General features: G+C 32.1%; 1 protein-coding gene across 2 annotated transcripts in view; it reads right to left on the bottom strand.

Moving 5' to 3' along the window:
* The window catches only part of LOC145268573 (metabotropic glutamate receptor 3-like), a 1374385-nt gene that overhangs the window by 319258 nt on the left and 1038571 nt on the right, over window positions 1-16556 (bottom strand). For both annotated transcript variants that reach the window (XM_080124032.1, XM_080124035.1), the window contains one exon: window positions 6029-6173. In XM_080124032.1, the coding sequence (XP_079980158.1) occupies window positions 6029-6173 (145 nt within the window). The remainder of the gene's footprint in view (window positions 1-6028; window positions 6174-16556) is intronic.

Raw genomic sequence — 16556 nt, forward strand, 5'->3', positions numbered from 1 at the left:
AAAGAAATGAAAAACTCAGCTTGTACCAATATAGTCGACTTAGCATACAAACTAGAAGTAAAATAAACTGGGTTCGTCGTTATCGTCATGATACATTGGCTTCCTTTAATTCCATTATACTATACTTTTGGAACAGCTTAGACAATATTCCTTGCCCATAGGCCGACAATATGCATATGCGAACATCCATTCAAACGCTTCTAAAAAAAAAAAACAGACCGAGTATACGTTGGCCGGTACGGTAGCCCGAACGCATTAAATTACTTGCAACCTCTTTTCTTACATATGGCTAAACGAGGAATTAAAGCGACTACAGAAATTTTTACTAATGCTCCTACTACCCTACAGAACCAGAAATATTGCGAACTGTATCCTGCATATAATTCGCACGTTTCATTACTTCGTTCGAACGTATTTCAATTCATTATCTTGTTAAATCAACGTATGCAATATGTTTACACATATAACGGAAAGTTTTTCTATCTTTACTTTATAGAATATGCATGTTGAACTAATGTTTTACATTATTTCTGTTTCTTACATTTGTTAGAAAAATAACACCTGAAAAATACACAACTCCATTGATATTATTTTCTGTGTAAGGAGAAGAATAATAGATTTACCTTTCGTAAGATTGATTTTGTTATTTTTTTTTGGAGGGGGGCACTTTTTCTCTTTGCCGATTTAGTGTCGTAATTTTTGTAAGTGAATGTACACATAATTTGTCCAATGCAGGGTGCCCAAAATTGGCTCCACAGGGCCTTAGGGCTTCGAGGGTGAAACTGGAGAGCTCAGCCAAGCTTTTTCTTAAAAAATACTAAACTTTTCACGTGGAAAAATTTAAATGGGTACAGACATTTAAGTATTTTTTTAATGGAAAGAGAAATAGTTTCCTTATTATAGGTGTAAAGAGTTTCAGGATGATTAATCAAAAAGTAGATTAAAAACTAAATTTACAAAAAACGAAACAACTTTAGATTAAACTAAATGTAAAAAAAAATGTTGTAGACACGAAAATATGGTCAAATAACGAACAGCAACTATTACTAGAAAAATTATAAGGTAAAATGTGAAATTGATGTTTTTTCATATTTTTTATTAGAAATTATTCGTCAGAGCTTCGTGTAAAACATTTTTCCTGGAGTTCGCGAAACCACTGCTCTAATACACCCCCTCCACATTTTCATTATAGCTTTCGAAACTATAACATGATAATTTTAGCACATGCTTAGCTTACGTTCGCTTTTCATGGGAAATAAATCACTCACAATTTATTACTTTTTAAACCCCCTTTTTTGTATCTGTTGAACAGCACTCTGTCCCTACTTTTTTTTCTGTGAGGAGAGCAAAAGGGGTGAATTTATGTGGAATTTTTCAAATTATATTCATTTTTGCTAGAACTGTTTAACACATTAGACGAATATACGAACTATTAATGTATAAGAGTGGATTATTTTGTATCTGGTAATATTTTTAGGCTGTGAGTGAGGAAGATACTCAAATGTTACTTTTTTTAGAGGGAGTTACAATTTGCAAATTGGTTTTATTAGATTGTTAGATTAACATATAGAATAATACATTATGCCCAATACATTTCTAGGTCCTGGATATGACCTTAAACTATACACACTGGTGAGGCCCCAGCTTGCGGGCTTTGGGAAGTGTGGAACCACCCTTTAATTACCATTGCTCCCAGGTCCACTCTGACTCGGAGTGGTAGTACCTGTTAGGGTTTCAACTATGCGTTAAATAGAAACCGACTTAAAAACAACAAATGTATTCTATTAAAACAGTGTTCTTCAAAATCTTTGTATTCGGCAATAAATAACCCGAAAAGGGTTGATATGCCGTAAAACAAAAACAACCAACATACATTTCTAATGTAATAAATGGGTTTACTTCCAGGCGCAAGATGTTCAGAACATCAGTTCGATATAAGCAGGGTCGTTACACTTGCAACACCTGGTATTTGTACTTATTCACTCATTTTAGTTCTAGCCAGCATTAATGCATTTTAACGGCCAGTTAGCCTACTACGCCGTATACACTCACACAAGCACAGCAGTAATGAAGTGTTTAACATTTCCTACTTGTAATCTAATATTTATTTTTCATTTTGTTTTTCGAAGCTTTGTAATGGTTCACTGATATGATTACAAAATAGTATTGATACTGGCAAAAGTGAAGTTATAAAGGTTCGCTCGGTTTGATTTCATCTGATGCGGTGTCTAGAATAGCCGACGTTACAATCAATGAGAACATATATAGGAAATATAATTGTCATGTTTCACTGAAAAATTACTTTTAGTCGGACATAGACATTGAAATGTTTACTAGATAAACTCGGTTAAAGAGGAATGTTAGAATAAAATTATGATAAGGTTAAGAGGCAAATCTTTAATTACCGCTGTTCAGCGAGTATTGTAACGATATACACAGTGGCGGAATCTACTGATAGCATATAATAAAGTGAAAAAAAACAGAAATTGTATATTCAATAATGTTAGTAAATAACCCGTTGTTTTAATGCCTTCCTCTTTTTGTCTAATTATAACTTCCCACATAAACATTTAAATATGCATCTTAAATGAAAATATGTGTATATATTTATATGAATTTATAGAAAATATCGCATATAAAACTTAGGTATGTACATAATTCAGATAATATTTTATAGTAATCTAATAAGAGTCAGTCTGTATCAATAACTTAATCAACTAGAAGATTACATGCGCACATTAAAGAGCGGTTTATCTGTGGTGTGTTTTATTCTACATTTTGTATAGTATATGCAACTATTAGACCGAGCTTGCATATCCTCATTCAGATAGAATTATACTGTCAAATCGATCTAACACTGTTTTGTTATTGATGACAAAAACGATTCTCCATGGACATGGTAAATCTAAAATAAATTTCATATTCTTAGAGGTATTTCCAACAGCAAATGTATGACAAGCATTGGATTAAAAATAGCAATTATTGAAATTAAAGTATATTCAACATATCCAAAGAGTTATTTTGTCCTTGCTAGGGAAATAAAAGCAAATAGGCAACTACATGTGATATACTTTCACATAGTTCAGCAATATTCCTCGTGTAATTAACTGAACTAACAATAAAAATAAAATAGAAAAAAAACTAACTTAGAAAAATGTAGACGTAATGAGAAACGATGAATATAAACAGGGAAGTTGTACGTATAATTCTTTTACAAAGCGGCTAGCACAAAACTCAAATAGATTACAAGAAAAAGGCAATAATACAAATGAATTGAATTATGAAAAAGTATTAAAAAAAAGTCCAATAGATCATATTTCACTTAAAGGTAAGTAAAAAAGATTGTTTTTTTTTTTTAAATTTACACCTGTATAGTCTCAGACAACATTTCTACATTGTTATTAAATATTCAGAGCAATATATCTTAGGAATCACTGAAAAAGGGTTGAATAAATAGATAAGATCAAATGAAAGAGACGTCAGCATTTTGTAAGAATAATAACTTATACGACCTTGCCGAACTTTAAGTAAATTGGATACGACAATGTTACGATGGGTATGTTTGTTTGCATTAATCAAAGATTCTAAATAGAAGGTTGTGTCACAAAAAATCACATGACTATCCAACGTCATAGGTGTACTTTGAGGGTCACACACTTACAGTACAGAATTGTTTGATTTTCTTTCAATTCTCAAATAAATTACATTGGAATTCATAAATTGGTCTAACAGGTTCTATATTTATTTTCCTAAAGATAAGAACATTTGAACATATGTAATTAAAATCAAGTATTTTTTTGCAATGAAAATATTGTTAAGCGTATTTAATTGTTTACTGACAAATGGATTTAGAATTACGTTAATATTCATCCATTTTCAAATCATTTTAAAATAATATTTATCAAAAACTACTGTTGAACTGTAATTCTGTTAATACACATTTTCTCATACAGATCTAAACATAATGGAAATATGGTGATTTTTTTGTCAGAACGATATTTTATTTTATTTTGTTAGATTTATAACCTGTTTAACAACTATTCTTTATTCCTTAAAGGAGATCGTTTCCAATGTGCTCTCCTAATTAGTAAAACTTACGATATATTTCATATATACATTCAGTGGAATTTTCAGCTTCGATGTCTGGAGTACACGTCGTAGAAAACAGCTAACCTCGACAATAAGTTCTTAAACTCGTTCACTTCATTTTGTTTATTTAGGTAAAAATGTTTGTATGAAAAAATGTTTAAGGTTTACTATTTCGGGGATATTTTTGTATAATAATATAGAAATAAGTCATGTTTAAAATATTTCAATGGTATAGTTAAAGAAATCCGAACATTTCCATGAAAACGTTTAAACTATAACTGTTTATATATTGATTTCGAAATAATTTTCAATTTTTTGCATCAATAACTTTTACCAAAACTTACAAAATTACAAGTCCTTGATAAATCACTTTTATAAATAATCTAATTTATTAAATTTTCTCCACTATCAATTATTACAACATTTTCCCATTGACTACTTTACATTTACTAACCCTTATAGAGTGTCCTCCGAGCTTTCATAGGCAGTAACTTCTTTGTAAAAAATCTTTACTGAATTAGTTTTTAGTATTTATGCATAATATTGGCAATATAAAATGAAACAGTTATTATTTGTAAACTCAATCGTTACTATATTTTTAAACATACCAAAATATGTCTTTACTAGTAAAAGCATTTCCTTTAGTTATAATCGTTTTAATTTATAAACTGCGTATTATTTATTTTTATTGAAAATAGTTACTTTTTACTTTCATTTAAAAAAAACATTTATTTTTAATTTCATTTAAAAAAAACATTTATTTTTAATTTCATTTAAAACAAATATTTATCGTTCTATTTACATTGTTTGATTAATTATTTTCTGCTTATTCCCCAAATTAATTATATGTAGTTTCAGCAGTGTTTTAGGCTCTCCTGCCTCAAACTGATGAAATGTTACATGACTATTTTTTAGCTTTTTATTTTGTACTGGGTCCAGTTCACTTTCAGTATAAATCGAATCGTGTTTCTTTATTTTTTAATCAATTTTAAGTAAATAATAAAGGAATGTTTCTCTTTATCTTCCTTAAATAACACAATGTTTATTTGCAGAATTTACTTTCGAAGAAAGAATAAACAGCGTTTTCTTTTTAATTACTTCTCAGATTGTCTTTCTTTATGATGAATATTAAATATCTTCAGTTTCCGTATAAATCGCGTTTCATATGTTTGTCTTTTTGAATGAACATATTTAAGTTTTGTAATGCTTTGTATAACATGCTGAGTTTTCAACCGTCTGACATTTCCAAAATCTTTCTTGTTTGCACCTCAGTTACTAGGCTTCTTATATCTGAAGGGCACGCATTATTACTAATACTGTCTTTCTTTATTATGTAATCTGGTTGCAATAAATATTTCTTTCTCTCTAGTAGTAACATAAAAGTAAACGGCTTCGCATTATCGCGTGAGGGCGAGTTCTTGGTTATGTTTTGCTAGTGTAAATCAGAAGTCGAATTTCAATCAAGCACATTCTATAAAAGGAAGACGTGAACAGAAAGAGATTAATACCGCATCATCAGGAAGAAATGAGCGTAAAAAGCGGAAAATCAACCCTCTGTAGAGTTTAGAATTTGTTATTTGCTATGTTTAGTCGAGGAAAAGTAAATTGTACAGCACATCCCATGACGTGGCAGTAGTAATCCATCTTTGGGTGTATCTGACTTTCAAGTACATAGGAAAGGACAGCGGGGGCTAGTTTATGACCGATACAATGATACAATAGTTCTTTCAATGCGCTTATGGTGAGGCCTCACACATCTTTCAATTTTTATAAGGCGATAACTTATTAGTTATTTGCAAGAATAACACGTTTTACTAGTTTAAGTTTTAGTTTCCTTTAGGTGATTATGAAATAAAAGCAATTATCTAGTTATGAAAACGATTAATAAAAGTATAGATTGGTTAAAACAAGAACAAAAAGGAAAATACGGTTATCTCACCTCGTGCATTAGATTTCTGTTTAAGACTATCAACAATCTTATCGTAGGCCTCAGTTTCAGCCACACCTGAATCCTTCAACAACTTCTCTGTTCGTGCAATACAGATACCGTTATCTCTCAAATGCTTTTCCACTTCATTGAAGCCCTAACAAAAGAAAATAAAAAGGTGGTATTAGTAGTATTGTATAAAACAATGATTTAACAATATGTTATAAAGACTTATGAATAAATGCGTAAGTATATTTAATAACCCATGTATTGGAATGAAAATCACTCCTTTTGCTTTGTGGCAAATCGATTACGGTCTCCCTACCGGGTGATGCTGATGGGACTCCTCGAGATTTCGCTATCTTTTGCTTACCGGTCTCTAAGTCTGAGGGGCATTCGTTACCGTATGTTACACGAATTTCCATACATTAGTGCCAGCCAAGAATATGTCCAAGAGTATTCTGCTTCTGATTTATTCAGTTGAGTTATTTATTGTGGCATTTTCCTAGAGAGTTTACTCTCCAAGATTATGGCAGTCAGGGTTAGTTTATTGTTACTGTAGGTGTTCCTTCTGTAGAACTTTGTGGCTTTATGCATTTTATGTGAGCAGAATGTCTACGTTTTGTATGCTAGCTTATTATCCTCGTCCCCCTGAGCTGTGACCGCATCCTCCTTAAATGGTAGATTAATAAATGCTGTATGCATATGAATTCCTTTAACGAATAAATATATCATTATGAATATATTCGCTATCCTCTTCTTTGCAATTATATACACCGTTTTTTTTTAGACCGCGTTAAATGGGTCATGCATTAAAAGTATGCACCTATTAACTACTAGTATGTAATATTTCTCCATTCGAAAGTTGTTTTTCATTAATTAAGTAGAGTTATATGAAACATTATCTCATTTTTGATTGCTTCAAGTAATTTGCTTAATACTGTAGATATGGAAATCCAAAGCTTAATGAAATATTAAAATATAAAAATTTAAATTGAATCTAAGAATAAATTTTGATGTTTTATATTATGTACATGTGGCTGTATTAAAATTACTTTCATCTGTTATTTAACAGTTACTGGTATAGATATGTAGGTTGCAGTTATTTGTTTAAAGGGCAATAAGTTTACATAATTAAAATATGCCCTTTTAAATTGTTACACTCGATTAAAATTTAATTTTTCATATTTTGTAACGTTTATAAATTTGCACTTTCAAAATTGTGTTTTTGTGTTTTGTGAAAAATATCCGATCTCCACATGCATTCATATTTTTTAAAATTGTTTGTCTATATCATTTCAGTAATTTTGGAGCGTTAATAGCACGTAAGAATGTAAACAACTCCAACCGATTGAGGCGTCCCTACCGAGTAAAACGAATGGAGCCTCTTGAGAAATTTGCGGGGCGAGAATTCGCTACTTTTTTTTTACATTATAAGTAATTTCGTAATAATATTTTAAGCTGACATGCGTCCGTTTTCATTATCACTAATCTACACGTGCATCCTATATTTTGCTGTAATTATTTTTTATTGGCGTATTTGTAATTATTTTTGGAATTTATAAAAATTCCCACCTGCTATTTAGTATATAACGATGATTGCACCTGAAATACTTCTGTTTATGATACCTTATCTACACAAGCACTTTGTTTTTATTGTATTTAATGTTCTGTTGATTTATTTTGCAAAAAATGTATGAATATATATATATATATATATATATATATATATATACCAAAATCTACAGCGAAAAACGCGAATGTTGTCAATTATTTAATAATTGAACACACTTACCAAGTGTTTTAGAAAGGGAAACACGGTTCATTTTATTCTTCACCAGAAGCCATTTTTCTTACGGTAACAATTTTCTTCTGCAAAGTTAAATGTCCAAAACCAACTAGCAAATACCGTGTAAGCTTATCGTAATTTCGATAACATCTGGGGTTTGAAAAAAAACAAGAGAAAAAGAGACAGATCGTGAAAAATAATTATTCGCGTATGAAATTTATGCTTAGCAAACACGTAAAGAATCAAGTCAATTTTTGCAAAAGGCAAAGAGGGTAAAAGAAAAACAAAAAAACTAAACGTCGCATATTTAAACCGACTAATTTTATTTTTGCCACGTAAAAACGCGTGCAAATAAAAAAAATGTTAAACACATTTTATTTCGCTTGATTGTTTCTAGTAAAACTAGAAATATAGCGTTCAACATATTAAGTTACAAAAGGACTACTAAACTGTTGTTCTTCAAACAAAAGAATTGGGAAAGAAAACTTGATTGATTTTTTTTTTTTTTTTACTAAGGAATATTGATTTAATATCAGCGTAAATTGTAAACTGAATTTGTATGATGGATGCGGAATTCAAAGATTCACTGTTGGAATTGTTCCAATTCAAAACAGAGCAAAATCTCGCAAAACAGCAAATTCAACAACAAGCAGAAAGAGAAGAGAGATTTAAACGAGCATTTGAAGAAAAATGCTTCAACAACAAAAACGCTTCGCGGAAATATTGATGAAAACACAGGAGGAACATATAAAAATTCTGGAGGCGACACAGTGACTAAAGCGGCCGATAATCATAACGCATTTTCTCAAACAGCTGTGTGGGCCGCTATCGAAAATTTCAATTATAATCCAGAAGACGATGCCACTTTTGTCCAGTACTATAGACGATATGAGGATATTTTTATATCGGATTGTGGTGCCAGGTCACACGCGAAAAAAGTTAGGTCTTTGCTAAGGAAATTGGGAACAGCCGAGCATACAAAGTTCATGAAATTTTATTCTCCCAAAAAAAGACCAGTGAGTTGAGCTTCCAAGAAACAGTTACGCTACTTACAGAATTGTTTTCGGCAAAAACGTCTCTTTTCCATAAGCGATATAAATGTATGAATGTTACTAGAAGAGAGGAATACGACTACACTACTTATGCAAGTATAATGAACAAGCATTGCGCGATTTAAAACTGGAGGAATTATCATAAGATAATTTTGAATGTTTAATATTTGTGCAAGGGCTGGTTTTAAATAAAGACGTTGAAATCAGGCGTCGTGTTTTAAATAAACTCGAAAACGAACCTAATTTAAAACTACAAAACTTAGCGGAAGACTGTGAACGGTTTATTGCGTTGAAACAAGACAGTCGTGACATAGAGGAAAGCGGAGTGTCGCATATTAAAAAGATCCATCAAAAGAAAAATTCGACTTCAAAAAATAACCAAAGAAATAAACAGGGAAAAGATTCACCTGGACCATGTTGGAGGAGTGGAAATAAACATTGAGTGTCTCTACAATTCTAACAATGTGACAACTGCCACCAGAAAGGGCATAAAGCATCGCATTGTAGAAAAAAATCTGGCAGGAAGACATCCATTAAACTTACGTTAATTAAACCTGAGGAACAAAATATCCGGAAATATGTATAGGTCAAAGTGTTTAATAAGAAAGTAAGGCTACAGCTTGATAGTGGGTTAGACATTTCCATTATTAATGTACAGACATGGAGACCCACTATGATTAAATCACATTAAACGGCGAGAAGTGTCAGTGGCGAAAACATTACCTTCGAAGGAGAATTATTGACGAATATTTTTTCCAGAAAAATGCGAAAATCAAACAACCTCTTTGGAACTGATCTGTTCGAAAAGTTATGACAATGGGATCTGCATTTAAGCTCATTTTGCCAAAAGGTTCATGATTCCAATGTGGAGGCAAAAAATCTTAAGAGGGAGTTAAAAGAGAATTTCCCAGACGGATTTTCAGGCAGTTTGGGAAGATATACAAAAGCGGTAGCAAAATTTGACGTAAAAGTAAATGAACAGCCAGTGTTCAGAAAAAAAAGAAATGTTTCATACGCCGCTATAGAACAGATAGACGGTGAATTAGAAAGACTCGAAAACATGGATGCCATCGGGAAAATTGATCACAGTGAGTGGATTGCACCAACGGTTAACATCAAAAAGAAGAGTAAGGAGATTCGGGTTTGCGCTGACTTCGCGACAGGCTTAAACAGGTCATTACAAAATCACCATTATCCTCTTCCGAGCCCTGAAGAGATATTTGTGAAACTGAGTGGAGGGAAATATTTTTCTAAAATCGACCTCAGTGACGCGTACTTACAAGTTCCAGTCGATGAGGAGTGTTCAAAGCTGCTATGTATTAATACGCATAAGGGATTGTACTAGTTTAACAGACTTCCTTTTGGGGTCAAAATCGCCCCTGCGATTGGTCAACGAATTATGGACATTATGTTAAATGGGTTTGATTTCGCAGTACGGTACTTGGACGATGTGTTAATGAAACGCGCTAGCAAAGAACAACACAAAGCTTATGTAAACCAAGTATTCAAAAAGATCCAGGCAAATAATCGATAAACATGGAAGAAGGCCGGATCCAGATAGATCAAGTGCAATAAAGAATATGCCTGCTCCGGAAAATATTGCGTCTTTACAAAATTTCTCAGGTTTGACAAATTATTACAATGTATTTGTGCCAAATATGCATAAAATAAGGTCGCCTTTAAATGAACTGTTAAGGAAAGATCAAAATGGGTCTGGACGCAAGAGTGCGAAGAAGCATTTCAGGAAATTAAAGAGACTTTAACGTCTGACTTGTTTCTGACACATTATAATCCCAAGCGTGAAATTATAGTTGCAAGAGGTGGCAGGTCCTTTGGCATATGAGTATGCATTTTACACAAAATGGATGATGGAAAATTGAAACCCATAGCACATTTATCCTGATGACATTTGCCAACCGAAAAGAACTACTCACAAATTGAAAAAGAGGCGCTAATCATTATATTCGCCGTAAAGAAATTTCATCGTTTCCTGCACGGTAGGACATTTCTGTTACAAAGCGACCACAAACAATTATTAACGATTTTCGGATCGAAAAAGGGACTACCACAACATATGGCGAATAGACTCCAAAGATGGGGTACTATATCTGAATTACAATTTTCAAATGGAGTATGTACCACTAAAAAAAATAGTGCTGCAGACGGGTTATCGAGGTTAATTTCTAAGAGGACAGAACCATTGGAGGATATGGTAATAGCAGCCATTCAAGCGGAAGTCGAAGTAAAAATTACATTATGTGACACAATAAGTGATCTTCCAGTAACGCTTGATAAGATCAAGCGTAAGGCAGAGGTGGACGATTTTATTATACGCACGAATGAAATGATCAATAATAACGAACTGGATGAAGAAATGTATTCACTTTGCGATAACGTCCTGTTATATAGCGACAGGGTCGTAATTCCTGCGACATTACAGAAAAGAATGCTCAAGAAATTCCATGTAGGACATCTAGGTATATCAAGAATGAGAAGCCTTATGCGCTCTTTTGTTTATTGCCAAACATGGATAAGGATATAGAAGGAAAAATCAGGGAGTGTAGAGGATGCACATTAGCTATGAAAGCTCCTCCGACTCAATTCGGATTGTGGGTAGAACATGACCGAGCTTGGTATAGGGTTCATTAGGTTTTGCAGGACCGCTAGATGGGTTCTACTATCTCGTCGTTGTAGACAGCCTATCTAAATGGCCGGAGGTATTAAAATGTAAGAATCCCATATCTAAGGTAACTATCAACTTCCTGTATGAACTATTCACTAGGTTTGGAGTAATGGACTGCATTGTTACAGACAATCGAACGCAATTTATGTTTATCCAATTTAAACATTTTTGCGAGGATAATCTAATCGAGGATATAACCATTCTGCCATACCACCGAAGAAGTAATGGACAAGCAGAGAAATTCGTTGTACACATTCAAGAGAGCTCTGAAAAAAGCAAGTGGGTCGCCGACGGATAAGTGGATTCCAGAGTTTTTACAAGTCTGCAGAGTCACTTCGAATGCAAACATCGAAATGTCGAAGACACCTGCTGAGGTTATGTTCGGACGTAAAGTTAGATCGATTTTTCACAAGTTGTTACCGAACCAGGATAGGCCAAACCTAAAAAAAAAACGATAACAAAAAAAAAACGGTGTAAAGTTGGCGAAATAGCCTTCTACAAGATTCACAAAAATAAGAATTTCTGGGGGCCCGGCATTGTTGAGAAACAAATAGGTAACATGGTCTATATGATTAAGGGACAAGACTTCGTGCACAAACGTCACACTAACCAAATTCGGAAAAGATACTCGAACAGTGAGATGAACAGATCAGCAGAGGAGGACATCATGGACACAATGTTTGATACTTTTCAGGTGCCCATACCAGAGACAGCTCCGGAAAACAGAAGACCAACCAAAAACGTATTCAACAGAAGTGATTAAGGTGGAACCAATGCAAAAACGTTATTAATCCCAGACGAGGTATTCTCAAAACACTTTGTTCGGTATTCCTTGAACAGAGGAATTTACACCGATAAGCACTATAAAAAGCGCTAGTAATTTCAACGACGGTGAGAGAGATGCGACTGCACTTCAACTGCTAGCCGACTGCCCAGCAGATATACACGCATTCCTATCTGTGTACATTATTGTTAATACACTTGTTCCTTAACTGAACCTCGACTTGAATGTTCTTATTTTGACTGTTGTTCCATGACACAGCAGTAAACAACGAGGTGCCCGAGCACTAATAAAATCTGGGTTCTAATCCAGACTTTCACGATATATATTATTAGTGAAAAATAAGTGGATGTATCCTATTGTTATGTATGTATTTATTTTATATTAAGCCCCATGATAAATAAAATATTGGTCACATTACACATTCTATCTTAAGCAGATGGATCACAAATTTTATAACAGGCGCTTAATACTTTAACAACTAGTTATTATTCGGGAAGTTTACTCGGTACATTCAAATATATAACTCTATACACGCCCCTCATGTAATATCAATAGAGAAATAAAAAAATAATTGGCACTCTGTGTATATTTTGAATTAAAATATATTCCGAAACTATTAGTTTGTAATTGACAAGATTTTGATATGAATATAAGTCCTAAGAAATTAACGCATCTGATAAAATTTAACATGTCTAAATAGCAATAAATGCTTATAATTATCTCCTAATGTCTTAGTGGTTACTGAAAACCAGTCAATAAAGAATTTTATAATAACATATATAGATGGATTTACAGTATATTCATGTATACATACAATTGCTATGTAGATTAAGGTTTTACCTTTGCCACGCTTCATATATAAATGTATTAGCCTTATGTATACACATATTAAATATATGTAAGCATATATTAAATACATATGTATATATATACACACACGATTACAATACTGTTACAGATATAGCTATATATATATATATATAGAGAGAGAGAGAGAGAGAGAAGAGAGTTACAATGTATAATGCTTTTTTATGAATAGTTATTTTTATCATATATTTTGAAATAATAATTATTTGTATATATTTATTTTTTACATTCAGATTAATAATAATTGTTCCACTGTATATGTCTGTTTTTAAATAATAACATATTAACGTCGAGTTTATACTGTTTTTGATGGTCTATAGTATTGAATGATATGAGTTGCCCACCGACCGGCGCTGTGAGTCAGTTCTTTTTTTTTCCGGTAGGCTCATTTTTTTTAGTTGGGAATTCCGAGTGCGTAGGATAACAGGAAGGTGCTTGCATCGCCTTTAGTGTACTTAAAACCGACCACGGTTGAAAGAGATTAGCTTTTTTGAAGAAGCCAATGAATTGTCTGACTATATTTGTATCGTGCTGTAATTTGTTTTTGGAGTGGTTTCTTTTTTTCGTAACGTGTTACACAAGTTATCTTTCGACTTAACGATACCAGATAAAGATGGCAACAATCCGGACGTGTCGCCACAATCAAACGAGAATCATACAAAACACCACCGCATTAAACATTTTCGCTTATAAGTATGTGTTTTTACTTTTCATTTAGGCACATTTTACCTATGCATATATAAATAATTATTTCAGCTCCCAATGTAATAAACTAGGTACTTTTTAGTATAATTAAATAAACGCATTACGGTGGTTTTTACTGATGAGTCTAATCTTGTTATATTTTATCGCACTTTTGGAAAATGAAATTTTTGTCGAACTATTTGGGTTTAGTTTACTTCATAATACAGAAAATAATGATATGAAATGGTTTGGTGTTCTAAAATTACTATTATGTATTAGTATATGACTTCAAACAATAACTTCCTTAGAAGATCGCAGCGCCGTCAACATACTCGTAATTAACAATCGCACACACACACACATATATATAATAAAAACAAAAGGATGTAGTGTTTACCTGATATACGCAATGGTAAACTTAAAACTAATAAAAAATGCTTGTATTTATATAAAGAACATTTAATCCCGACCGAATTAAAAAAAAAGCTCAATACGAATTAGAGTGTAGAGATTATTATAAGAGAAAGACCATTAAAACTGTAAGTTTAACTATACAATCACAATTTATTGTTCGACGAAATACTCCAAGAAACAATTTACAAAGTCATTAGACGGCGGAGTTTCAAAGAATGCTGTTTTTGTTATTCTTCTCATCAGAGGGCATAAAGAAATCAGTAAATTATATTTGTAGCAATGCTAGAATTTGCTAGTAAAGGCATTAAGTGAAACCGCAATTTATTGTAGTTATAAATTTCAAAATAAAAAGTGAAAAATGTTGGATATGTAATATATATATATATATATATATATATATATATATATATATATATAACAACCCGCGCATAATCTTTCTGCTTGCATGAAAATCCTCTCAAGCTGATCCGAAATGCAAAATAGTTCTTGAGAGAAAATGGATTCGAAAATCAGTCCAGCGTGACGAGGTATGTAGTCCGATTGGGAAGTCTTCAAAACAGTTGAAATAATGAAATTTTTTTTTTCGGGCTGTGCAGTAGCCCAAAGAAAAGTCTGTCCCTAGTCAAACGGGACCTAATAGTAAAAAGGAAGAAAACCAGTATGAGATCCTTCATCATCGGCTTTATTAAAAAAGGGATTTAAAATTAAATTTTAAAGTAATTAAGTCCAGGCTAGGCGGGGAAAATAAGTCCATGAAAGCTCGTATTACTCTGACCGGAAATTGTCTTGACAGAACGAAACAGCTCTGTCATTATTAAAAAAATATAGGAGTGAGGATTATAAAAGGTTTAAGTGTTTTAGAATCATAGTTTATTGAGGCTGTCGAAAAGTCTTTATGAGGGTAAAGATGACAAAATAATAATAATAATAATAATAATAATAATAATAATTATAATAACAATAATAATACTAGTAATAACAATAATAAATGCACATTAATTCTAATAATAGTATAGTTAATAATCATGGAGAATAATAATAATAATAATAATAATAATAATAATAATAATAATAATAATAATTTAGTAATTATCGTAACAAATTTAGTTATAAGTATAAGGAATTTAGTAATAAACGATAATAATAACAATGGGGATAAAAATAATATTTATAATAGTAGCAACAGTGATAGTTACACGAATGAATATGCCAATGATATACCAATATTGATAAAAGTAAATATATATATATATATATATATATATATATATATATATATTAATGCATAAGAGGAAAAAGCTGAGCTCAATTTCACAAAGGGAGACATGTCTGGACAATGCCAAGCTCAACAAGTATCGTTGGAGCATATACAGGAGAACAACAGGAATGGGAAACTATATATTGGTGGATATAGATTGTTTCATTTATTCAATAAGAGAATACAATCAATTATTTGGGGGATAGAATGGCAAGTCATTTCGAAGCATAATGCTTATCACAGAGGAGTAGAGAAGATGCTTGGTAATATAGTGGGGATGCGGCATCTAGCTTGGAATTCATTAGGAACGAAATAGATCAAATAAAATTATAGATGATGTTGGGGAAGTTTTATCGAATTCTAAATAAAGGAGAAGCGTGTTATATATAGTATGATGTAAAAAGGTGTATAGGGTATTTACCATAGTCTTAAATGTATGGAGTATATGTTATAGGGTTAAAGTAGGGGTATGTCGTGCATGTGTGCTGATTCTATTTTAACGGTGTTGGATGTGTCTATTATCTATGGAGGGGCATTTTTGACAGGTGCAACCGAGACGACAAACAGCAACTATGAAGTAGTGTATAATTTTGGAAGTGGTAGTTGTAAGGCTATAATATTGAATTTCAGAGCACGGTATATGTTAGGTACTATGTAGTAATATTTGTAAGTTGTCTTTGTTATTGTATACAGGGAGGGGGCATAAGGGGGAGGTGGAAAAATAGGGTAGCAATGACTTTGGATGTGTCTAACAGGACAAAATAGATTTTTGGATGAAGATGATTGGCGCGGTGGAAAATAGGGAGAAATGTACTATTAACAATAATAATGCTAATAACAACAACAATAATAATAATAATAATAATAATAATAATAATAACAATAATGGTAATAATAATAATAATAATACAAATAACAATGATAACAATAATACCAATGACGATGGTGATGACAATGATAATAGTAACGATAATAATGGCAATGGCGGCGATAATAATAATAACAAAAA

This window comes from Euprymna scolopes, chromosome 4 (assembly GCF_053919585.1).
Source record: "Euprymna scolopes isolate OS-2025 chromosome 4, ASM5391958v1, whole genome shotgun sequence".
Lineage (NCBI taxonomy): Eukaryota > Metazoa > Mollusca > Cephalopoda > Sepiida > Sepiolidae > Euprymna > Euprymna scolopes.